Source organism: Schistocerca cancellata, chromosome 6 (genome assembly GCF_023864275.1).
Source record: "Schistocerca cancellata isolate TAMUIC-IGC-003103 chromosome 6, iqSchCanc2.1, whole genome shotgun sequence".
Classification (NCBI taxonomy): domain Eukaryota; kingdom Metazoa; phylum Arthropoda; class Insecta; order Orthoptera; family Acrididae; genus Schistocerca; species Schistocerca cancellata.
The window spans coordinates 424,629,675-424,656,926 of NC_064631.1; the positions used below are offsets into that span (position 1 = coordinate 424,629,675).

A 27,252-nucleotide genomic window follows, 5' to 3' on the forward strand; every position below is an offset into this window, starting at 1 on the left:
CACAAATCAGTTGCTTCCATTTCCTCAGTTCTAGCAGTGAAGCTGTGACGTCACCACTGCTGCATCTCGATAGGTACGAGAAAAAATAAATACATCTGTGAGGAGCGACAACATGCAGTTATGGATATCTGAACTCAATGAGGTTTATGATTACTCATTTTTGAGCGTACTACAGCGTGGCAGATGTTAAAATGGAGTCCATAGACCTGGTCAATACCAAACACTCAGTCAGAGGAAGAATTTGAAAGAAAGCAGAAACCAGTGTACTGAATTTTACAGTTACATGTCAGAAGAATATTGCACAGTGATTCTCAAGTAGAGAATATCATCCAAGATTGAAGCGTTAATGAAACTGAAATTGGATGATTATTTTGTCACCATAATTCAGTAAAACCCCCCCCCTCCCCTCCCATGAACCATGGACCTTGCCATTGGTGGGGAGGCTTGCGTGCCTCAGCGATACAGATGGCCGTACCGTAGGTGCAACCACAACGGAGGGGTATCTGTTGAGAGGCCAGACAAACATGTGGTTCCTGAAGAGGGGCAGCAGCCTTTTCAGTAGTTGCAGGGGCAACAGTCCGGATGATTGACTGATCTGGCCTTGTAACAATAACCAAAACGGCCTTGCTGTGCTGGTACTGCGAACGGCTGAAAGCAAGGAGAAACTACAGCCGTAATTTTTCCCAAGGGCATGCAGCTTTACTGTATGGTTAAATGATGATGGTGTCCTCTTGGGTAAAATATTCCGAAGGTAAAATAGTCCCCCATTCGGATCTCTGGGCGGGGACTACCCAAGAGGATGTTGTTATCAGGAGAAGGAAAATTGGCGTTCTACGGATCGGAGCATGGAATGTCAGATCCCTTAATCGAGCAGGCAGGTTAGAAAATTTAAAAAGGGAAATGGATAGGTTAAAGTTAGATATAGTGGGAATTTGTGAAGTTCGGTGGCAGGAGGAACAAGACTTTTCGTCAGGTGAATACAGGGTTATAAATACAAAATCAAATAGGGGTAATGCAGGAGTAGGTTTAATAATGAATAAAAAAATAGGCGTGCGGGTAAGCTACTACAAACAGCATAGTGAACGCTTTATTGTGGCCAAGATAGAAACAAAGCCCACGCCTACTACAGTAGTACAAGTTTATATGCCAACTAGCTCTGCAGATGATGAAGAAATTGATGAAATGTATGATGAGATAAAAGAAATTATTCAGATAGTGAAGGGTGACGAAAATTTAATAGTCATGGGTGACTGGAATTCGAGTATAAGAAAAGGGAGAGAAGGAAACATAGTAGGTGAATGTGGATTGACGCTAAGAAATGAAAGAGGAAGCCGTCTGGTAGAATTTTGCACAGAGCGTAACTTAATCACAGCTAACACTTGGTTCAAGAATCATAAAAGAAGGTTGTATACATGGAAGAATCCTGGAGATACTAAAAGGTATCAGTAAGACAGAGATTTAGGAACCAGGTTTTAAATTGTAAGACATTTCCAGGAGCAGATGTGGACTCTGACCACAATCTATTGGTTATGAACTGCAGATTAAAATGGAAGAAACTGCAAAAAGGTGGGAATTTACCGTATTTACTCAAATCTAAGCCGCACTTTTTTTCCGGTTTTTGTAATCCAAAAAACCGCCTGTGGCTTAGAATCGAGTGCAAAGCAAGCGGAAGTTCTGAAAAATGTTGGTAGATGCCGCCAAAACTAACTTCTGCCATCAAATATATGTAGCGCTACACTGGCATGCTTTGTAGGCACAAAGATAAATACTGGCGCCAAAACCTCTGCGTCAGGAAATAAATTAAAAAAAAGGATAGAAGACGAGCTTTTTTTTCTCCGCCCCGAGTTTCGACCGCTGCATTTTCATACATTATCCAACGAAGTAAATACAAATTCTGTATTGTTCATCTTCGAATGTAGCAGAATTTCAATGTACTACGAAAATCCGACTGGCAAGACTGTTTGGAATGTTTGTCAATATGGCCAACTCTACGTTCTGAATTTTTTCATACCTGTGAGAAGAGATAATTGTTAATAGGAACCTGATGAAATGTGAATCAAATGCAGTATTCTCTTCACCATAAGAATAACACGAATGTAAACATTTTGTCATGTATTCTTTCCTGTTTGCTGCTATCTCATTTAAATCCTGTCTGCCTAATAAACTACAAAACTAGATTGAGACAACGGCAAACGCGGAAAAATATATGTATCGTGTCATGTTTATATTCGTATTATTCTTATGATACAGTCAGAAACGGAGCACGGCAACTGACTAGATTTTTAAATCTAAGATGACTCTAATTTCTGTGCAGAATTTAATGTACTAAAGAAGCGGCCGCAAAGATTTTCAAATGGAGAAAAATTTTCGCCTAACTCTCGTTCAGAACATGTTCTATCATACGCAGTCTATTATTTTATTCTTGTTGATCATTATCAAAGAAAGCAGCAGTGTAAGTAACAACAAATAGCAGTCTCTTGCCATTGTTTTGCTAATGAGATGATTCCTCTCTTTTTTTTTAATTGTACGCGGCGGTAGCGCGCACAAAAGCAAGCCATGCCGCGAGCGGCGACAGGCCGTAAAGACGCGCTATCAGAATGCGACAAACAATGCATGACACAGTACAGTAACGCATTTTCAGCTTTGAGTGATGTAAACAACTATAACAAAGAGAACGGCACTTATCAGATCAAAGCAAAATAAGCAATCGATTCAAACCAGATGAAGCTTGTGAAAAAGGAAGGGTATCCGTATAAATACAGATGGAGCGCCTGACGCATAGCAATGGCTACCTGGTAAAACTTTACTGCTAAGCTTACGACTCGAACCAAACTACTGTAACTGTATCGTCATTCATTCGACCTAAATTGTGTATCATATTACAATGGACCTACTTTGTTTCGATTTGGAGGTGCGGCCTAAAACTTTTCTCTCCCCTTGAATTTTGAGTCTCAAATTTCAGGTGCGGCTTAGATTCGGGAAATTTTTTTTCCTTTATTTTGAGTCTCATTTTTCAGGTGCGGCTTAGATTCGAGTAAATACGGTAGGGCTCTGCTGATTTTGTTGATGGCACTAGAATCTGTATTAGATGGTACAGTTTGTCATTTCTTGACAAGATGGTCTTTTGCCTTTCTGTGTCAGAAATTTTTTAACATCGGGTATAGATTTAAGTGTTAGGAAGTTGTTTCTGAAAGTATTTGTATGGAGTGTACCCATGTATGGAAGTTAAACATGGACGATAAATAGTTTGGACAGGAAGAGAATAGAAGCTTTCGAAATGTGGTGCTACAGAAGAATGCTGAAGATTAGATGGGTAGATCACATAACTAATGAGGAGGTATTGAATAGAATTGGGGAGGAGTTTGTGGCACAACTTGACGAGAAGAAGGAACCAGTTGGTAGGACATGTTCTGAGGCATCCAGGGATCACAAATTTAGCATTGGAGGGCAGCATGGAGGGTAAAAATCATAGAGGGAGACCAAGAGGTGAATACATTAAGCAGATTCAGAAGGATGTAGGTTGCAGTAGGTACTGGGAGATGAAGAAACTTGCACAGGATAGAGTAGCATGGAGAGCTGCATCAAACCAGTCTCAGGACTGAAGACCACAACAACAACAATTCAGTAATACCTTTTGACAGAGAATATAATAAACTAATAGTGACATCTCAATCCACTGTGCTTAATTAACTCCACTTAAATGATTCTCAAACAATAATAATAATGAAAGAATCCATCACAGCCAAGAAAAGGAGTAATCATCGGTAAACTGAGCAACGAAGAGCAACCTCACAAAGTGTAATCCAAGCAATGGAGTGTGTTTGTCTGCTGTGATTGTGAATCAAATATTTTAGGATTACCATTTTGTAAGTAACAGTATGAGATGTCCCAATATGAGTTTTGCCATAAAAGAAGTTATCCAAGAACACTTTCACTGGCTTCAAAAGTATTGATGGTTGGAAGCAGAATTTAAATACACAGACAAGGGACAGATTTGGCTGCTTTGTGTGTGAGTACTTTCAATATGATAGCAAATAGTGAGGGTCTGATTTTAGATGCTTCAAGACTGGTGGGCAGAAAAGCCATTGCACTTAACATTCTTGGATCTGTGGTTTTGACAACCGAAAGGAAGGACAGAAAGGAAGATGAAGTTGATGAGGCATCACAAAGTCATTCTCTCATGGCGACAGTGGCAAAAAAATAAATCACAACAGATTTGGGAACAAGACAGTTGCACTGTAGCAGGATGCCATATACAGACATGTATGGCTGTTATCAATGCAAGGAGTACTTTACATTAAACACACTTCTTTTTAGCCCCAAAGAAGAGGAGCTATTTATCAGAAGTAAGTTATCTCTGCAAAATGTCTTCACAAGCTAGATTTTGGTCACCAAAAGTTTTTATATCGAAAATTTATCACCAAGAGAAGTGAGATCATGGCATGGAGAAGCCAGATCTGAAAGCTACGAGGAGCATTTTGTTTGAACACATTGTGTGGCTTGACGACACATAGATTAATGTATTTCAAAGGTTGACAAATGTCTGGGTGGATCAAACAGCCAAAGGAACAATGAAAGCACTGACAGGAAACAATGGCTATACAATCATCCTTCACATGGCTCATATCATGGCTTCAGTCCAAACTGTTTATTGCTGTTTTATTCCAGAAAGCAATGGGACCATGATGAGGAAAAGAAAGACAGTTTTTCCATAGAATGGTTTTACAATTTTATTTTACAAAATATTCTCCCAAATTCAACAATAGTAATGGACAATGCACTATCACATTCCACTGTGTTTAGCCCCAAAGAAGAGGAGCTATTTATCAGAAGTAAGTTATCTCTGCAAAATGTCTTCACAAGCTAGAATTTGGTCACCAAAAGTTTTTATATCGAAAATTTATCACCAAGAGAAGTGAGATCATGGCATGGAGAAGCCAGATCTGAAAGCTACGAGGAGCATTTTGTTTGAACACATTGTGTGGCTTGACGACACATAGATTAATGTATTTCAAAGGTTGACAAATGTCTGGGTGGATCAAACAGCCAAAGGAACAATGAAAGCACTGACAGGAAACAATGGCTATACAATCATCCTTCACATGGCTCATATCATGGCTTCAGTCCAAACTGTTTATTGCTGTTTTATTCCAGAAAGCAATGGGACCATGATGAGGAAAAGAAAGACAGTTTTTCCATAGAATGGTTTTACAATTTTATTTTACAAAATATTCTCCCAAATTCAACAATAGTAATGGACAATGCACTATCACATTCCACTGTGTTGACAAAAAGCTGTGGCAATGGGCAATGGAAGAAAGTGGATAATTTGTTTTGGGTACTTATCATCAGAGAAACCTGAACCTAGCATGGAAAGGTCAACTTCATCAAACTTATAAGGCTATACAAGCAAAAAACCCCCATGCTATCAGGCTCGGGAACTGACTATAGTGAAACGGTATAACGTACTCAGGATTCTTCCATGCCACACCAATTTTAAACTCACAGAACTTATATGGGCCATGGTGGCAACAATTCATAAAAAGTTTTAGTGAGGTGGAAATGCAGATGAAAGCAGCTATTGTTAAAATTTGATTCTTCTCTTGAACACAAGCTTCTTACACCATAAATTATTCATAGGTGTAGGTAGCATCTTTGGTATAATTTTTAGTTACTTAACACTTCTTCACTGAAGGCCAATTAATGACTACGTGCCAAAAGTATGCGTGGCACTCCTAGCACGTACAGGCAACACTGCACCCCTCCACTCGCTCTGCATGGAACTGTCAAAAGTCTCGAGTTATTGCAAACACATTTTAAATGTAGATGGTAATTCCATAGAATGTGTAACAAACACAAAATTTTTATGGATGAATGTTGACTGTCAGTTGACGAAGTAATTGCTGAACTAACAGCACTAGTCATGATTGAGGAACGAGAACCAAACTTGAATTATATGCACTGAGAAAAATGAAACAAAAAGCTAGCACAGACTCAAGCTCTACAATAAACTGGCCACAGACATGAAATATATTAAAACCAACATGTTTAAAAAGAGAGTTAAAACAAACATCTTAAATAATATGTACTGAACAGTAAAGAATTACTTAAATAACACAGAAAAGAGGTTGCTAAGAAAGGGTATGTTTGTAAAAATTAAAAGATAAAAAAAATCTCTTTCATTATAAAATATACTTTCAGACTGAATCATACTAGTAAAACCAGGTTTATTTCCATCAGGAACAGTGTGCTCCACAACCATATTAAGGATATCCTAGGTAGGAGGGAGGTCAACATCAGTCGTAAATTTTTGATCTGTTTATTGCAGATCGATTTCAGCTATTGTGTAGTTATGTTCAGCGCACTTCTATCTAGCTATGTTCAGCGCACTTCTATACAAATCATGATGACTCATTGTAAATACAAGTCATCTCAAACGAGTTTATATTTGAAGAGCTCTCTGCATATGCACAACAAATCGGAGGAGAGTGGGGAGGAGGGTGGGGCGGAGGTACATTCAACATCTGCTTGATTTTTAGGAATTTAGTCGATATGGAGAATTTCTCGGGCATGGGCTTTTTGTTCTGTGTGTGGACAGGAAAACTGTGCGGAGGAAATTTTACAGTGATTGTGGATTGCATAATGTAAATTATGCCAAGTTCTCCTTAACTGGAAATGGATCGAAACATTTAAGGAGACTGGTTCAACAGTGGCCAAACTGAAATACAGCCAACCAAGGTCATCAAGAATGGGCAAATCCATGGAGAATGTAAATTGGACGGTTCATGACGAGCCTAATGTCTCCATTTGTTAGCTTCCAAGTTCTTTAAATGAGTATAGGTCATCACTGCACTGAATTCCGCAAAAAGACCTTAAACTGCATCGTTACAAAAACCAATTCGTGCAAGAATTAAAGCCCTAGAATACCAGACATAGGCTAGTTCATTAATGATGTGACTGAGTGCCCTTCATTTAACATCGTTCTGTTTTCTGACAACACTCATTTTCACCTGAATGGTCACAGCAATAAGCAAAATTGCTGCTAATGGAGTGGAACAAATCCTAAAAAGAAGGAAACAAAACCCTTCATTCACCAGAAGTTACTGTATGGCCTGAGTAATAACTGGCCATATTTTTTCGAGGATAAAAATAGTAGTGCAGTTACAGTTAATTTGGAATGTTATGTGATGATGTTAAATGACTTTTTGGTGCCTTAATTGCAAAATTTTCCTGGTTGTAACCAAAGAATATGGTTTCAACAAGACAGAGCCACTGTAGACACATTCAATGCACCTGTACTGCGAGTTTTCGAAATTTTCCCCACCAAACTGATCTGCAGGAGGGGTGACATATACTGGCCCCCACACCATACAGTCCAGGTTTGTGCCCCATGGATTTTTTAACAGGGGTATGTCAAATCTCAAGTGTGGGTCAAAAATCTGACATCTCTGGAGCAACTGGAAGAGAATATCTATAGAGAAGTGGTAGCCAGCCCATGGCGAGCCGTCATGCAAAATTTTTTTCATTGTTTAAATTAGTGCTGTAGGAGTGCTGGATTGTATTTAAATGACATTATTTTTAAGAAGCAAATTCCTAAACTATATATTTCAAAAACAAATAAAGATTTTGCTGATAGACTTCAACCTCTATTTTATTTTGACACATACAATCTATAAACTTAATTCTGAGTCATCCTGTATAATAGCACATGGTACCACTTGACATTACAAATGACAAACATCAATGAAACTCAAAGTTTAACTGATGTTTGTTATCTATAACATCAAGTGGCACCATATGCTATTATATTTATGATGAGTCGCCATGACATGGATGTAACTGTGCTGAAGATAGCAACACAGTAGCTGAACTTGATCTGCAATAACAAATTAACAATTTACAACTGATGCTGCCCTTCCTCCTACCTTGGATCGCATTACTAAAATACTGCACACTCAAAATTTGTGATGAAAAATCCTGAACTCTTTACATTTTCCTGAATTCAGCATCTTTATTACACAAGGATACCTACTCAGCGTTTCAGAAAGACAAATCAGAACACACAAGGCATGTAGCGGAGGAGCATGTATCGTCATGGCCCTGTTGTCAGAAAAAAGGCCGTGTTTACTGTGTGCAGTTACTTGTTATGAGATGTAGATAAATAGTACAACACTACTTATGAATCACCTTGTCCTCTATGTAATTATGGACTCACATGTTCGTTAACTTTTAATTATGTTTTATTGTTGTATTAGGCTGGCAATTAGATGTGGATGAATCAACAATTAATTAATGTTCATTTACATTTGTTATGGCACCCCGCTTTATGGTACCTGTCATTATTAACATGAGGTACCTAAAGTGTCACGTAAAAGTTGTGAGTAGTGTGTGTGTGTGTGTGTGTGTGTGTGTGTATTGTTGACGAAGGCCAAAGGCCAAAAGCTTTAATTGTGAAAGTCTTTTTGTTGTGCCTAACTGTGACTAAACATCTCCACTATAAGGTGAGTACCAACTTTCCTTCTCATTATATTGTTAAAGTGGCATGTGTAACACTGATAATATGCATTTAAATTTTGTGGCTGCCATTTTATCTTGAAATACGTATATTTACAAAAAAGAATACAAAACTCACATTCTGAAGGAAACGTGAACTTTATATTTTAATACATACTTTTAACATATTTAATTAGACACTTCAGTAACTTTGTATCATGATGGTTTAGGAGTATTTCAGGATTTGGATGCTGGATCTCATTGTCAAGTTGTTCTCCTCTCCATGGAACTGATAATTAGGTCACTAATTATGAATGAAGCTATCTTCTAAATTACCATTTTGCAGAACCCACATTATTTTTACCTCTTAATAAATCATACGATTCTAATAGTAAGAGAACCAAATTTGAAAAAAAAAAAAAGCTGAAAAAATGCTATCTTATTTTATAATAAAATATTAAATTAATTAACTAAAATTAAGTGGTCTGGGACAGCAAATAAAAAAGTTACAATAATAAAAGGATTGAATGTAACTTGATATCACATAATGCACCAATCAAAGTGGTACTTGTAATATCAATGAACATGTAGAAGGTAGCTATGAACTTTCCTGATGTGATTTTAATTAAAAATACACTGTAACAATCAAAAGGGCCCTGGCATTTCTTTATAAACTACTTTTCACACTTCACATAATCACTACTTTTTTTTCACACACAGTGTATGTAAGAAATGTTAGCCTCTATGTGGTTGTGTGTGTGAATGTTGGTGTGTATACTTTTGCTAGGGAAAGACCAAAAGCTTGAAAGCTATTATAAATACCATATTCTGCTGACAGCTTCTATGCACCACACATCAATTAGCTGTAGGTAAGTGGATGCCTTTTCTTTTCTTTTCTTTTCTTTTGTTACATACTAGTGGAGAAACCCAGCATGTTCAGCTATTTATTTATAGCTGTGCGCTGATGCCAATACCATGTAGTGTCTGGCCTTGTACTTAGTACTTATAAAGACATTACTCCTGAACCAAGAACATATCTCCTGAACTATGTCTCATACAACAATATGATTTTGTACGTACATTCATTCAGCAGCTTATGTGGATAGTCATATCTCCTGTACTATGTGTCATAAAATGACATAATTTTGCACTTACATTCAGTGGTATATGTGCAGACTGACTGTAAGAGGTGTTGCGAATACAGTTAGTAGTAAAGAAGTAGTGCTTTTACTGCATGAACAGCAGAAAAGTAGTAAGCGATGCAACATTTTTCCTTTCATCATTTTCTATGGGTTGTCAGTGAGAAACATAGTTATAAAGGTTTGAAATTATGTGTAAAGTTTGTTGCGCATTGCTGAGTGCTCTCATTCTCTAATACTGGATCAATAAAGTTTGGGAATTCATGAGTTGTGGACCAAACGGCTTTTACACCTCCACCTCCAACCTCATGTCTTTCATAGGTAAGCAGTTCTTAACCTCACAATGAATGTTGCCTACCTGTAAGGTATATGCACACTAAGTTTGGCTGAAAACACCCCCGTGATTTTGGAGGCGATGTGGGAACACACACGTACACAGATACATGCGCACATACACACATCCATTTTTATAATATAAATGGATTATTCCATTGAGAAATTTCCATTGTTGTTATACACAGCTTCACATTTAAATTTATTTTCGTATCATACTGTTTTTTATTTACTCTGAAAGTTTTTGTAACTATTTACTTGAACAAGAATAACTGTTAAAATCAGGCTGGAATACTTACTAAGGAGTTTTCCTCATTCTTAAGTGATTTTTCCTAGAAATAAACCAAAAAAGTTAGAACAGTATTTCATCTTCAGGGAAAGTTAAGTTAAATGTAAGGACTGACAACACAAAACAAACTTAATATCAACATTTTAATTAGTTCCAGGCATTAAAAAAAGGCTTAGCTACTGGCTAATACAAATGCTGAGAATGGAAAACAAGGGATACTGATTTCAGAATTCTGACTTTGAATAGGACTTTTTACCCCAGTAAACTGACATTTTCTTCTATTTGCAATTAATAACTGAGAAATCTCTTAATAATGAAATTAATACATAGGCCTAATTATTCTAGGAACTGCAGCATACCCCATCCATTTTAATAGTTAAAGAGTCAGTCTACAGATCACAGAAACGAGATTGTAATAAGAAAAAAATTTCCATTAACAGCAGTGTTGTTAGAGATGACGCAATAGCTCAATTTGGGACGCGTGGAGGAAGACTTTATTTGTGCCATCATACAAAGAACATTTGCACAGAGTGATTTCAAGATACAGTGAAAATCTTACATCAGAATAGATGGATTGCAATTCAAACTTGGCTCTTAAAATTTAATATTAATGATCTATGTGCTACATGACTTTCTAAATAGCAGAAATAAAAAAGAAAAAAGGTAACAAGTCCTCGCTACATACATTTACGAAAGTCTCTGACACTTTTTCTCACACTTTCTCCACCTTTTATCAGTTATTCGAGGTATTCACTGTTGTCTGTGTACAAGTAAAATGCTAAAAATTAAATCTGTGGTACAAAACACAAACACCAGTATTATGACAAAGCAAGCTGTAATATGGAATACAGCAGAAAAATGAGGCTTTAACCATTTTTAACCTAAATCATGACGTAATGCTGTAATAGGTACCGTCAACAAGTGAGCTGGACATAATAATGCAACATGTGTGGAAAAGCAAAATTAAAAGACAAGAGAAAAATAAATTACAGAAAGAAAAGACAACAATAAAGAGATGCTGCAGAAACAACAAATTACATCATTTAATACAACAAATAAAAGCAAAATGTATGAACACCAATGCCCAGTCATATTACATGCATGATACAGCAACAAAATAATGTGACAAAACCTCATATAAAGAGCAATTGAACACTCCACCACCAACTGAACAAGGACCCTCTTTGCCTTTCTCAAGGTCGTATTTCCACATATAATAACAATTAAATACACTGGGTAGAACAGTATTTTGGTCATAAGACTCATCAACAACTGAATGATGGGAGTGCTTCAAAAATAAATAAAAATGTATCTTAGAAACAAATGTACCAATTGCATGACACAAAAGAAACTCCTATTCACTTAAAAAAGTAAAGAAAGAAAGATAAGGAAGGAATTAAGATAAGCATGCAAAGAAGATCAACCAATAACGTGAATAGTATCACTATTTCAAAAGACTAACGATTTATTTTTTTAATTTTATTTTATGTTATTTTAGACACAAAAATTCTGAAGCAGCTTCCCATACCTCATCTTCCCTGTTTCCAGAAGAAAGACCAGGAATAATTGGTACCTCTTCAAGTGGAGTTTCTGGTGATGATGACGAAAGTACTGCATCACGACTTGCCTCGGAGAAGAAATTTTTCTAAAAAGATACATTTAAATAAGATGATTCAGAAGAGTGACTGCCTAATGGTGGCTACTTTCTTTACCACCATTCACAAAGTTCCTGATGAACTGATTTTTGGCATCCACAACACGTCACAATTATCCTTTATACTTCATTGATAGATGTTTATAGAATTCCTTCAGCTTCGAGCAGTTTCATGCTCAACCAATACTTGCTTTCCATGCTACAATGCAGCTAATCCAAGCTTAGACTACTCTATGGGATGACTATTCGATCACATGCATATCAAAAAGCACTGTCATCTTCGATTGCCATACGCACAAAAAACCACTCTGAAGAAGTAGAAATGAGAAAACAGCAAACAGCATATGTTGAAAAGTATACATTACAAAAGTTCGTGATGGTTTTTATTTTCTAATGAAGATGATGCACTAGAGAAGTGGAAAAACAATGAAGTTGCTAGTATTGATCTACTGAAGGTTCACACCAGCAGGATATATAAAGCTGATGCATAAGTTCGTAGCACTTCTCCACAAGTTTAATAAACACAAAAGATACACATAACAAAGTTTTTGATCATCAATAATATTTTATCCTTCACTATTTACAACAGTCTGCCAACACTGGGGAAACTTTCTGATTCCGTGATTGTAGAAATCACTTGGTTTTGAGGCGAAGAACTCAATGAGCCATGTTCTGACTGCATTTTCATCTGGAAAGGAAGTTCCTTGAAAATTGTTTGACAGAGAATGGAAAAGGTGAAAATACGAGGGTGCAAGACCAAGTGAATAAGGTGAGTGTGGAATGACTTCTCAAGCCACCTCCTGTCACGGGCTTTTTGTCAGTCTAGCAGAACGCAAGCAGGCATTATCATGGAGTAGCATCACTTCATGCAGTCTTTCCGGTCACTGTTCTTGGATTACATATGCAAGACATCTCGGACAAAAAATGTCAGCAGTGATGGTTACGCCTCAAGGAAGCAATTCATAGTATACCACACTGTCACTGTTCCACCAGACTGATAATATTATCTTTTGTGGACACGCACATTTCTTTTTACGGTGAATTGCTGCTTCATTTGGGCTCAATCATTCCTTTTTTTCCTTATGTTAGCATAAGGACACAATTTATCATCACCAGTAATGATAACAGTATAGGAATGCTCGGTGTCGTTCACAAGCCACTGATGATGAGCAAGCAGATATGCACATTAGGCCACCAGCTGATTTTGGCTTAGTGCATGTGATAACTATATACTTGATTTCGGAACCTTCCTCATTGACTGCAAATGTAGCATATTGGTGAAATGATCACAGTTCATCACATTTGCTTATTTTTTTAGTACAATGACATGGATTATAATGGATCAATTTGTTTAAACAATCTTCATCAAACCCCAAAAGCTTTCCTGAATGTGGAGAGTCACTAATGTCAAAATAATCCTCTTTAAAAACAGAAAACCATTTTCTTGCTGTGGTCTGTCTTATAGCATTATCCCCAAATGCGGCACAAATGTTCCTGGTGTCGGCGCTGCTGTCAGCCCTCTATTGCACTCAAACAGAAAAATATGCCAGAAATTCTTTAATTTCTCAACTTGGCACTCCCGTTTCCTAGTGTCCACAGCTCTACTCACTACCTCCAAATGACAAAATGATAATATGTGAACGCAAATAGCAACAGTGAACTACAAATAAAACAGAGCAGGGATTGTCTGCAGGGGGAGTGACTGTTAATATAAGTTTTCGAAAACAGCCACACATTGCACTTAGTATTTTTCATTATGACTGGTTTTGCTCTTCAAATCAACAAGATCATCATCAGAATATACAGTGTAGGTGCTACAGTGCAGCCTAATTAATTTTTAGAACTGTCAGCCAACTGTAAATGCAATCTTTAATGCTGTCAGCCAACTTTAAACTGTACATTCTGATGATGCTCTTATTCATTTGAAGAGCAAAACCGGTCATAATAAAAAATATAAAGTGCAACTTGTGACTGTTTTTGAATACCTATAAATAAAAAACAATAATTGATAAATAAACGTATAACAACCAGAATATCAAGATGCAAAACAAAAATGCTAGGATCTTATGCCCCAAACTAATAGAATCATACTTTCAGATCCATACATGGGTCATAGGAGTACCTCCATATTATGAAAGCAGCCCCCCCCCCCCCCCCACCCAATACACGTACTAGAAAATGGTTAGCCATGACTTTATTCAGTTAAGGATCAATACTGTATAGCATGCTAGCAGAACCACTCTCACTGTGTGATTTAGACTTTGGCATTCACAGCTTCCACCATGTCATTATCGTACCACTTGGTCTCCAACATACACAGAAAATGTACAGTTCATAACATCCAACTCTTGTGAAGTAACGAAATGAGTCTCCTAAAGCTCTATCATGGTTAATGCGCAAAACTTTGCTAATACATTATCAACTGATCTATGCACACACATAATGAACAGTATCAAATATGATTGATCACGAAATCACACTGTGGTACTACCAAAACACTTTGATAACTGTAACTTTGTTTTTGTTTTCAGACTTGTATTACCTGCGTAACTACATGAAAGCATGGCATTTTCATATGCAGGATCCATTCTCACTTCTTCAACAAAATCGGGCTTTGTTCTTATGAAGAAAATATCATTACCTTCACAAATAAAAGTGATAATCAGATTTAAGGTTAGGCTAAAAATAACATCACAGGTATTTTACATTTGTGTGGCACACAAGGAAACTGTCCAGTGTATTGTGTCAAAACCTGCCCCGAAATTTTTTATATGGAAAGAATACACAAAAAGAAACATAACATCAAAATTGTAGCTGCCAACATGAACTGCAAGTATTTTTTTAATGTTGACTATTGCCAAATTAGTAGCTCTCTAGGTGGTTGGAGAAATATATAACCCTGCCAAAGCTGTACCAGACAGCACATGCACAGCACGGCAGGCACATATCCTCGGTAGACAGCACACTGGTAAACAGATAATATGGCACAATGTGATCATAGTGAATTTCAGTTTCTGCTGATAGTTTATCTGACAGAATTGTTCACAGTTTCCATTAGCTTGAATCTGCAATTCATCCAACATCCATAATAATTAGCAACAGCCTTTGCAGTATTGCTAAATCTAATCATATCTCATACCTACAGGAAATGTGTCAAAATTTCATCATATTGTATGCCGATGACTGGAAGCATGTAAACTGTTTAACGGCAAAAATTTCTCCACTACTAATTATGCTACAACTAGCAGTTTGTAATAGTAATACAAATGTGACCTAAAACACAATGGAGATAAAGCTGAATTAATTTTCTTTGTGATTTTGTCATATATGCTTTCTAACAGCACTGTCTTTGTGCAGGTTCCAGGGTTTCCTAGTAATATGGAATCCACAACAACCTTGCAAAGATGAAATGTGAAGAATGTGGTACGCAATAAAAATCACCTACCTCTCCTGAAGATCTACATGTGTATTACTTATTAGTTAATTTTGTGGATGTTCATTCAAAAGATGTCAACATTTCATTAGAAATTGTGGTAACATTAAAAGGAACAGAAAATAACTCAGACGATTCCATGAACTGTGGTCCAAACTAGATTGTCGTGCTAACTAAAATAGAGAACAAAGAGAGAGTACATTCCAAGCCCGAAGATAACATGTACAGTAATAACTTTCAGTGACACAGAAAAAGCAGTGGATTTTTCGGTTAACCAAAGGAGGGAAAAATGCTTAAACTTAAGCTGTGCGCAAGGCCAGTTTTGTTTCTTCAAATCAGAATATGAACTGTGAAATGGAGTAAAGATTTACACAAAGAACAAAATATGTGCCAAAATGAAGCTCACAAAAGCAGGAAAGAAAAACCATTCAAAAGATTTAGAACTGCTTGTGACAGTCAATGCACGTTTACTGAGGGAGGTCTACAAAACTGGGACTCTTTATTGCAAGTGAGATAAACAGCATTCTTTGACATGGTTAAACATACTTGTGAAATTATACAGAAAAGGATGTAGCAAAATTATGAAGTTTACCTCAAGCAAATGTGTACAGGAGCTGTCATTAAAGTGTAATAGTACAAAGAAATTTGTAGTTGACATGAAGGCGAAGCTTCTTGTTATCCTCTAAATTTTTTTTTGTACAAAGCCAATTAGTCAGGTTTTGTGCAAGAGCTGTATGCAATCCGTACTTTATCATTTCAAGTGATGAGAGAGTCACTTGTGCATTCGATGAATGCAGACACGTGTGTATACAGCACTGCCAGTGATATGCATCACTGTTTTTTGCCTGTCTTCAGAAACATCAAGCCAAGCTAGGACCAAAAATTAACATAGGACTATTCAATTGCAAAAATATTGTAATCGACATAGCAAAACCTGGAAAAATAGGAGAGAATAATTTTCAGTGTTACATGTGAAACATATTACCACTATTTGCAGAAAATAATTCAGTGCTGTTGTTGGACTCTTGGCCTGAACATAACAACTGCTCTGTCTTTAGGAGGACAATAAAAAAACCGTTAATATAATTGGGATTCCACCCAGGGCTAATAGTTTGATAAGCCTCTCGATAAAAAATATTTCAGCAGTGTAAAGCAATCTTCAGAAAGTTGTCAAACAAAATATTTTCCAGTAGTTCTTTGTCATTTCAAGTTTACCAGCTGAACTGTATTATTAAACTTCAAATTATTTTTGCATTGTCAGTTTGCATCAGCACATTTTATGAATTTGATTAAGTATGCCTGGCATGCAGCACAATATGCAGAATGCTCATCACCACTTGTTATTTCCATTCCAGTTCTGTCTAAATAAAACAAGTAATGACTCTGAAGTACCTGAGTACATTGATTTTTCTGTTAACAGTTGCGCCTGATGTAAGGAAAACGTTACGCAGCACAATATGCAGAACAACACCCATGATCATTTCTTATTCCATTCCACTTCTGTCTAAATACAACTAGTAATGTGTGAAATAATTGAATGCACTTGTTTTTTAGTTAACTGATGTGCCTGGTGTAAGGAAAATGTTTGTTTTCTGCATGTAGTAACACTTCGCATTTTTGTGACGACTACAGGGAATAAACAAAGTGCTGTTTCATTGGTAAAATATACATTATTGAGAATTTTAAGAATAGCGCAACTTGAATTATTACAAAATATTTAATGTCAATAAAGTTTAAAGTCCCAACTGATGGAAATCATCTGTAATGTAACATCATACATTCACTTTGTTTTCTTTCCTCTGGTACTCACTTGTGTAACAATTACATATGCAAAAGTTTAGCTGTCGATATGAACTGCAAGTTGTTCAAAAAATTAATGACTGCAGACATTTTTGGTATAGTTTAACTGCTTAAAATTTGCATGTGTGCACTTTAGTCTGCTTGCTACACAGCGCTATGTTCTTTTGCCATGGCTACATCTGCTTATTCGTTGCTTGTGAGCAAGGCAGAAAGGGCTGTACAAACTGCTGTTATAAGTGGTTCTTGATGCAGAAAAATAAATAACTTTAACTTTTCTTTTTAAATTCGTGCAGTGCACCTAAGCAGCTAAAATTCTGACAGTTCATTTCTTTTGGTGAATTCTTCCGTCGTGGAAAATTTCAGGACAGGTTTCCAGTTGTCGGATTGGACCATTCCACTGTCAGTTCATTCTTCATTTCAACTACACACAGAAAGCGTTCAGCTATGTAATGTAACTTTTATCATATTCTATATTCCATTGTAATAATGTCATATGTTTGAAAGCAGTAGTTTACTAATATTGTTCAACTGCAGTTATTGAAGCTGAATTTGCATTTGGACTTTTCCCTCAAGGCTTGGGTTCAAGTATGATCTTAAAACGGCATGTAATTTCCTGTGTAAAGAACTATGGCCCTAGATATGACATCAAACAAAAATACCTATTTAAAACAAACACTATTTCTGTACCACTTGCAGTCACCTCCCTCACATTTTACAGCACAATCTATGAGGTGTTTTTGAGATGTCTTCAGTGCAGTGCCTTAATTAAACTTCATAGGATACAAGAATAAATATTAAAAACCCCAAATACATCACATTAGCCTTGCAAATATGTTCGTTTGCTCCCAGCAGCCAATCACAGAACAGGATACTCAGCAGTACGCAAATATCAGTGTCTTCACATAACGATACTCCAAAGAATTTAAATTACGTTGCACGAGTAGTACGACAGCCTCTTATAGAATCAAGTTCATTGGTTTTATCAACTCATAACATAACCTGGATCTTGGGCGAAGTTACAGATAGTGCAGTCAACAAAATGTAATACACGAAATATAAAATATAATGTTGAAATGTTCCATTTTCCCACCAGAAACATATTGCTGAAATCGCATATCCTGTGCTGTGACTGGCTGACGTAAGCAAACAGTGTAGGACCCATACCGATTTATGTGCTTATTAATTAACAGTGCAATATTTGGTGGATTTTGTATTTACACTTAACATCCTACGAAAATATGCAGTTTAACTGATACACTGCATTACAGATCTCTCCACAATGTGATCTTTTATTTATTTATTCCACAAAAATATCAAGAAATGTAACATCACAGAATAAAACTGTTATTTCTTTTTCATTTTAAATTGCTTCATTAATGTGAGAAATGGAACTGTGATGAAACCACCAAGTTTTTGATGAATTTGAAGGGACAAATAATTCAGGCTGAGGTAAAGGAAACACTGGAACACACCTGGGTTGTGCCTTCAAACTAGAGTAACAATTCTCATGGCCGCAATCAATTTCAAGTCTGTGGTAACAGCTCAAGGTTCATGCTTGAAGTGTAGCATAATAATGATGAACAAATAGTCTGTTATGTACATGTGAAATAGTAGATCTCAGCCATTAGATATTCCTAAAGGATATAAATCCATTCATAATTTAGTCGAACAGCAATTGTCAGGTAGTCTAGACACTGTCAAATATCAGTTGTGTGTTGAAGTCAATTTGTCTTTAGTGTTGGTTGCTCACCCCCCCCCCCCCCTCCCCCCAAACAGAAGTAAAATAACAAATCTATCAAGTAAATGTTGTTCAAATATCAGGTGGTCATTAACCAGCAAGACTCCCTTTCTTACAACTTTGTTCATTACAAAGATATGAACAGCTTATTTTCCTTTTTTTATACCACCCTATAATTTTTTATTCAGTAATCTTCTCCTACTCAGGACCTGTTCAAAAATGTACCACAGTGCACAAAGGAAAATCCAGGGTGGAATAATGACAATATGAAAAGGATAGACTGCTGCTCACAAAACTGAGGAGATGTTGAGTCGTAGACAAGCACAACAAAAAGCCTGCTATAAATTTGAGTTTTCGCCCAAAAGGCCTTCTTCTGAAGTACAAAATGCATTCACATTCATACAAGCACAGCTCATACACATGACCAGCCACTAAGGCCAGACTCAGTGGCCAGAAACAGTGGTCGTGTGTGTGAGCTCAAACATATAGTAGCTTTTTGTTGTACCTGTCCGTGACTCAACATTTCCTCCACATAATCTGTTTCATAATAATGTCGTATCACAATGTACCATTCACAGAAAACAAGAGAGGACTGAAAACATAACACAAAACTGACTCTGACTCTCTCGTAGTACCACACAGAGCAGGTACGGGGCAACATAAGTCGCTCTCTTGCTGGAAACACAAGGAAAATGCTATATGACCTTCAGTCCAATTTATCTTGACCACTTCAAATGAGTATCATTTCTACTTTCTGTATGTTGGTGTACTCACACATATCTTCAACTGCAGATGATTGACTGAATGACTGAAATGCACTCTCCATGTGTTTCCATTTGTTTACTGATAATGACAGAGTGTGGATGAGTTATGTTATCCCAGATACCTGCACTGTGTGCTAGCACATGAGCGTCAAAGTAAATTTTGTGTTACTGTGTTAAATTTTTAGTAATATCATGTTTACATGTATGGTACACTGGGATATGCTTTTGAACAGGAGCCTCATTTTCATAATATGCCACCACAAAACCACTCCCTTTAATACATTTACACGCAGTTTCTTCAAAACTTCCCTTAATTTCTCCACCCTTTAACGTGATTTGGAGGCAACACAACCACCTAACCTTTGTGCACATCATTGTTTACCAACCTAAGTTCACCACAGGATCAACAAAGCTGACACGTTCCACATCATTACGAAGTGTCGTATTCATGATCTATGGAACAAGTACTAATCTAATCTAATCTAATCAGCTTTAACCAACACTTTTTTTACTTTTTTCACACCAGATCTCCAGTTTCTTTCTAGTTCACCTTTATCTCTCCCCATATATTTTTATTTTCATTTCAGCCTCATGTTACGCTTTCCACCTTCTAATACCGTGTCACCCTCACAACATCCCCATAACGACCCCATTAAGTTTTATTTATATTCCCTCCGCAAACATGCCTTCGCCCTAGCCAGATTACACTCCCATATTTTATTTACCCAGGCTTGTCTGACATTTGGCATTACCCCCAAAGGCCTCACACTTAAAGTTCCCATCTCTGGCAGTAACCCTTCTTTCCATCAGTCCCTATACCACTTCCAAACTGAACAATCCATAGCCCTCACCTGCCTAATCCTTCGCCTACACGTCAACTCAGCCAATGAACACACCAGTCAACTCCTATCCTTAATAAAAGTCCTCAATCTTTCCTCTTCCACATCCACACCGGCTGTTCATAGCATCCTCCTAAAGGCCAACCGTAAATTAGAACAGCATGCCACCCTCCACCTCAAAAAACTATCCAATCTCCTGGTTTCCCACCTCCGGAAAGGCAACTCACTCACCCTCCACAACCTTTCCAACAAACCTCAACCTCCTCTCATTGCACACAGGCTCAGTCTCTCCCATCTACTCAATCTCCCACTTCCAGCTCCACTCCCCCCAACACCTCAAAATTCTAGCCAACACAATCTGGAAACACAACACCCCAATTCAGTAGTTAACCTTTCCTCCAAACCTCTCTCCCAATCCGAAACCTATGTCCTATCCAAAGGCCTCACCTTCAGCCCTACTCCCAGATTCAACCAAACAGCCCTCATCAAAGATTTACTGTCCTACACTCGTACTCTCTCCTGGAAATATCACTTTGCCATGAAGAAAAATAATCCTAATCCTACTCCTAATGATCCAACTCCCCAACACACTATCCAAATTGAACCCTGCCTGGAACAATTCTGTCCTCCGTCACAGCGGGACCCACCTCCTCCTCGAAATCACCCTCTCCAAACCTTCCAGGAATTTCTCACTTCCAGCCTTGCCTCTCAATCCTTCTTGAAAAACCTTAACCCTACTCCCAACATCACCACAGCTGAAGCCCAGGCTATCTGTGATCTGAAGGCTGACCAATCCATCACATTCTTCCGGTGGACAAGGGTTCCATGACCGTGGTACTTGATCGTCAGGAGTATGTGGCTGAGGGACTGCGTCAGCTTTCAGACAACACTACATACAAAGTTCGCCAAGGTAATCCCATTCCTGATGTCCAGGCGATCATCCTTGTAACCACTGATGCCACTTCCTTACACACAAATATCCCGCACGTCCAGGGCCTCACTGCGATGGAGAAATTCCTTTCATGCCGATCACCTGTCACCCTACCTAAAACCTCTTTTCTCATTACCTTAGCCAGCTTCATCCTAACTCACAACTTCTAAACTTTCAAAGGCCAGACATACCAACAATTAAAGGGAACAGCCATGGGTACCAGGATGGCCCCCTCATATGCCAACCTATTTATGGGTCGCTTAGAGGAAGCCTTCTTGGTTACCCAGGCCTGCCAACCCAAGTTTGGTACAGACTTATTGATGACATCTTCATGATCTGGACTCACAGTGAAGAAGAACTTCAGAATTTCCTCTCCAACCTCAACTCCTTTGGTTCCATCAGATTCACCTGGTCCTACTCCAAATCCCATGCCACTTTCCTCGACGTTGACCTCCATCTGTCCAATGACCAGCTTCACACATCCGTCCACATCAAACCCACCAACAAGCAACAGTATCTTCATTATGACAGCTGCCACCCATTCCATATCAAACGGTCCCTTCCCTACAGCATAGGTCTTCGTGGCACATGAATTTGCTCCAGTCCTAAATCCCTGAACCATTCCACCAACAATCTGAAAACAGCTTTCGCATCCCGCAACTACCCTCCCAACCTGGTACAGAGGCAAATAACCAGAGCCACTTCCTCATCCCCCCAAACCCAGAACCTCCCACAGAAGAACCCCAGAAGTGCCCCACTTGTGACAGGATACTTTCCAGGACTGGATCAGACTGTGAATGTGGCTCTCCAGCAGGGATACGACTTCCTCAAATCCTGCCCTGAAATGAGATCCATCCTTCACGAAATCCTCCCAACTCCACCAAGAGTGTCTTTCCGCTGTCCACCTAACCTTCGTAACCTCTTGGTTCATCCCTATGAAATCCCCAAACCACCTTCCCTACCCTCTGGCTCCTACCCTTGTAACCGCCCCCAGTGTAAAACCTGTCCCATGCACCCTCCCACCACCTACTCCAGTTATGTAACCTGGAAGGTGTACACGATCAAAGGTAGAGCCACGTGTGAAAGCACCCACGTGATTTACCAACTGACCTGCCTACACTGTGAAGCTTTCTATGTGGGAATGACCAGCAACAAACTATCCATTCGCATGAACGGACACAGGCAGACAGTGTTTGTTGGTAATGAGGATCTCCCTGTGGCTAAACATGCCTTGGTGCACGGCACATCTTGGCACAGTGTTACACTGTCCGGGTTATCTGGATACTTCCCACTGACACCAACCTATCAGAACTCCGGAGATGGGAACTTCCCCTTCAATATATCCTCTCTTCCCATTACCCACCAGGTCTCAACCTCCGCTAATTTCAAGTTGTCGCCGCTCATACCTCACCTGTCATTCAAGAATATCTTTGCCTCTGTACTTCCGCCTCGACTGACATCTCTGCCCAAACTCTTTGCCTTTACATGTGTCTGCTTGTGTGTGTGTGTGTGTGTGTGTGTGTGTGTGTGTGGGCGCGCATGAGTGTTTACCTGTCGTGTCCCCCCCCCCCCCCCCCCCCCCCAAAGATAAGTCTTTCCACTCCCGGGATTGGAATGACTCCTCACCCTCTCCCTTAAAACCCACATCCTTTCGTCTTTCCGTCTCCTTCCCTCTTTCCTGATGAAGCAACCGTGGGTTGCGAAAGCTTAAAATTTGTGTGTGTGTTTGTGTTTGTTATTATCTCTATCAACGTACCAACGCTCTCGTTTGGTAAGTTACAGAATCTTTGTTTTTAGATATATTTTTCCCACGTGGAATGTTTCCCTCTATAGAGTGAGGTGTTTATGGATTGGCAGCACAATGTCTCAAAAAGTAACTTATAAGTTATGACAATGCTATCTTTTGAAAACTTTTGAGTGCACAGTGGCAGAGTTTTGTTTCTTTTTTTTACTTTCTTGATCAGGTTTAATACACTTAACCTAAATTTCTTATTTTTTTTTCTCAATACTGAAAAATGTGATAATGATGTCAATAAATATAATGTAATTAACACAGGTATATTTCTGTTTTCAATGTTGTTGTTGTGGTCTTCATTTTATATCACCTCTACTTCCACTTTTGCTGCCCAAATAGCAAAATTCATCTACTACTTTAAGTGTCTCATTTCCTACTCTAATTCCCTCAACATCACCTGATTTAATTCAATTACATTCCATTACCCTTGTTTTGCTTTTGTTGATGTTCATCTTATATCCTTCTTTCAAGACACTGTCCGTCCCGTTCAACTGCTCTTCCAAGTCTTTTGTTGTCTCTGATAGAATTACAATGCTACTGGCAAACCTCAAAGTGTTTATTTCTTCTCAATGGATTTTAATTCCTATTCCAAATTTGTCTTTTGTTTCCTTTATTGCTTGCTCAACATACAGATTCAATAACATCGGGGTAGGCTAAACCCTCTCTCACTCCCTTCTCAACCACTGCTTCCCTTTTGTGCACCTCAACTCTTATAACTGCCATCTGGTTTCTGTACAAATTGTAAATAACCTTTTGCTCCCTGTATTTCACCCCTGCCACCTTCAGAATTTGAAAGACAGTATTCCCATCAACAGTTTTCAATATAAACCCGTAAAACAATAAACTAAAACAAAAAGGAAGTATACACAGTACTTCAAAAATAAGATGTCAATCAAAATTGCAAGTGAAAACAACACCATATTTAGCACAAAATATTACCAAATTTGGCAAAAAAATTAACACCAAATTTGGCAAAAAAAATTAACACCAAATTTGGCAATAACATAACATTTAGCAAAAAAACAACACCGAATGACAAAGGCCATTAAACTGTGCAAAAAAAAAACATTGAAATTGGCAAGAAATAACACCAAAATCAGCCATATAATAAAATGTTTTTTTCCTGTCCCTGCCAACAACTTGTTCAGCACTTATGCTATACACAATGTTCACCTTCCAATTAATATTCTTCTTGGTGGCTATCTTGTAATTCCATACTTATATTATCATCTGTACTAGCTCTGGCTAGAATTTCGTATTCTGGAGTACTGGGGCTACAAATTGTGAAGCTGTTTTCTATCATTGTTGAACTAATTTTTCTCTGACTGTTACCAACAACTGAAGTAGTATGTTAAACAATAAATTTCTAAATGTGTAAAATATATTCAACTGTTTTCAAGGATGTATTCTGCCAACTCCTGTCTCTTTCCCCACCTCAACCACTTGCACAAATTTCTTGCAGCTCACCTAAACAATGACCATGTCAAGAATGTCATATTAAACAAAGATCTTTTTACAGGAGACTCAAATGATAACTTAACTGCATAGTCATCAATAAAATGTAAAGTTTCTTTTCACCACAGCTCTCATTCTGAGTCCCAAAACATAAGGCATTCCTATAATTTTTATGCAAAACTTCTGGACGTATAACAATAATACCGCACAGTAACTTTTTCCACTATCTTACCAAAACTTAAAACCACTTCTCTGATAATTCAGTTGCCAAATCTTTATTATAATACAATAATTAATTTCTGCCTGCATTATGTTTCTTAATACACCTAAATCCAACCAGTCATCATTTCAATTGACAACCATCATTCGCTGTTCAAAGTAAACAGCAGGTCATTCCAGATGGCACCCAACTTCTATAGTTGGAGTCATGTATGATGGCAGTTGAGTTTAGGCTTTTTCTGTGCATCTACGTCACACATTCTCTGAAAGCCAATGAGAATTCAGTAGTGTCCTGAGCACTCTGATCTGATGATGATGATGTTTGGTTTGTGGGGCACTCAACTGCGTGGTTATCAGCGCCCGTACAATTACCCAGTCTTTGCTCAGTCCAATTTCGCCACTTTCCTGGATGATGATGAAATGATGAGGACAACACAAACACCCAGTCATCTCGAGGCAGGTGAAAATCCCTGACCCCGCCGGGAATCGAACCCGGGACCCCGTGCTCGGGAAGCGAGAACGCTACCGCGAGACCACGAGCGGCGGACACACTCTGATCTGAATGCCATAGTTTATGTGAGCATTAAAACTTATCATAGTCGTGCATTTTTATTCCACTTGTTGCGAGTTGTCATAGCTGATGATGGTGGTAAGTGACGCACTCTGCATAAGCAAGCGAGAGACATAATTTTCTTCAAGCAGAAAGCACGCGCATTCCCATACCAGAACCGTCGCTTGAAATCGACAGTAATTCTTTTGGGAATCTCTTCAACAGCTGAATGTTTCCTTTTTACTTTCTTCCTATTTTCTTTGCCATTTATGAACCACTCTTATAATCTCTTTTTGTTGCTTATCTAAGGTATCTGTCCATCTATAAAATTGACATCTGCCTCTATTGGGCAGCAAGCTTTTTATTTTATAACAAAAAGCAATTGTCATATTTAAATATAATTTTTCCATTTTTTATTGGGAACTGATTGTTAAGTTGCAGATGTAAAAGACTCTCTACATAATGAGAGCGTGACTAAAACATTTATCACATCCCACATCTTTTTACAGATGACTTGATCATGTCAAAGTCTTTCTCATGTTAGGTGTCCTAATCCTACAATCATCATCATTATCACAGTCTGGAAGAGCAAACTGCTTGTAAATTCATGAGCATATAGCACACATGTAGTTTAACATGATACTACAACTAGGATTGATAGGATATTAGCTCAATAAGACAAGGAGAAAAGCAGTTGTCTTTCTTCAAGGTGCCATCTCACGATTTGTACACAATGATTTAAGGAGCTGAACAAAACCTGAATGAAGATGGTCAGGTAGAGATCTGAATCGAAAATTGAATCCTTACTCATTTTCACAATCATTACAATTATACACTCTAAAATACATGTCTAAACTGCACCATTTGGAAATTGTACATTAAAATTTACTACAGTAGGTCCCAAACAATGTGGTAAAATCTCACAATAACACACTTTATTTTGTACCACTTGACTTAAGTTACTAGCAACACCAAATGGTTACAGTGGGGTAGAACTTTATGTGAAAAAACCTCAAGAAATTATGTAACACATATCAATTATTCTTTTACATACCTGTATGTCAAATGGCAATGAATTTCCAATGAAACTTGTGAACCCTTTGTCAACAGATTGTTCATCTTGTATTACAACAGTCTTACTGGGCTGCGAATTAGAAGTACAGTCGTTCAGAAAACTGTTAGTGGGCAGCTCTGGAATCAAGACAAAGGAAAAAAATTAACAATCTTTTGATAGTAGAATGTTACAGACATCCAAATGTTTGCTAGTAATTTCATTAACACGTAAATCTACTAATAAAATTATATTAATTTTTACAGAACTACTGACTGTTACACAATCCATTTATCTAATTACACATTAAAAGAATACAATGAAATTACAAAAGTGCAGGCAGTGCAGTATATGGCACTACAAATAAATTTAAGTTGTACTCTGACAAGCAGAAGCTATGAAGTTTCTCACACAAGAGTAACTGCAACTTGTCACTCCCTACATTTATATTCAATGTTAACAAATTAACCCTCTCAGAAATGCTTTTCCTGTTATTGCCAGTTTCCATTTTATATACTGTTTGTTTCTGCCACTGTTAGTTATTTTCCTGTCAAAATAGCAAAACTCTTCCATTACTTTTACTGTCTCATTTCCTAATCTGATTCCTTCAGTCTTCATTTAATTTGACTATAAAATAATGCTCTACTTATGTTTTTGTTTGTGTTAATTTTTCTGATGAGGAGACGTCCCCAGTGGTGGGATCAACTTTTTGAAACAATCTACACAACGGTACGTCCAAGGAATCACAGCCTGCAGCCTCTCACCTTTG

The 27,252-nt window shown here is 37.8% G+C and overlaps 1 protein-coding gene across 2 annotated transcripts in view; it reads right to left on the minus strand.

Annotated features, from left to right (window-relative positions):
• LOC126191169 (regulation of nuclear pre-mRNA domain-containing protein 2) overlaps positions 1–27,252 on the minus strand; it is a 169,365-nt gene that overhangs the window by 12,856 nt on the left and 129,257 nt on the right. Inside the window, exons 7-9 of one of the 2 annotated variants that reach the window (XM_049931942.1) lie at positions 26,487–26,623; positions 11,783–11,899; positions 10,265–10,297 (exon numbers count right to left, since the gene is read on the minus strand). In XM_049931942.1, coding sequence (XP_049787899.1) covers positions 10,265–10,297; positions 11,783–11,899; positions 26,487–26,623 — 287 coding nt within the window. The remainder of the gene's footprint in view (positions 1–10,264; positions 10,298–11,782; positions 11,900–26,486; positions 26,624–27,252) is intronic. The other variant, XM_049931943.1, reaches the window with a different exon arrangement.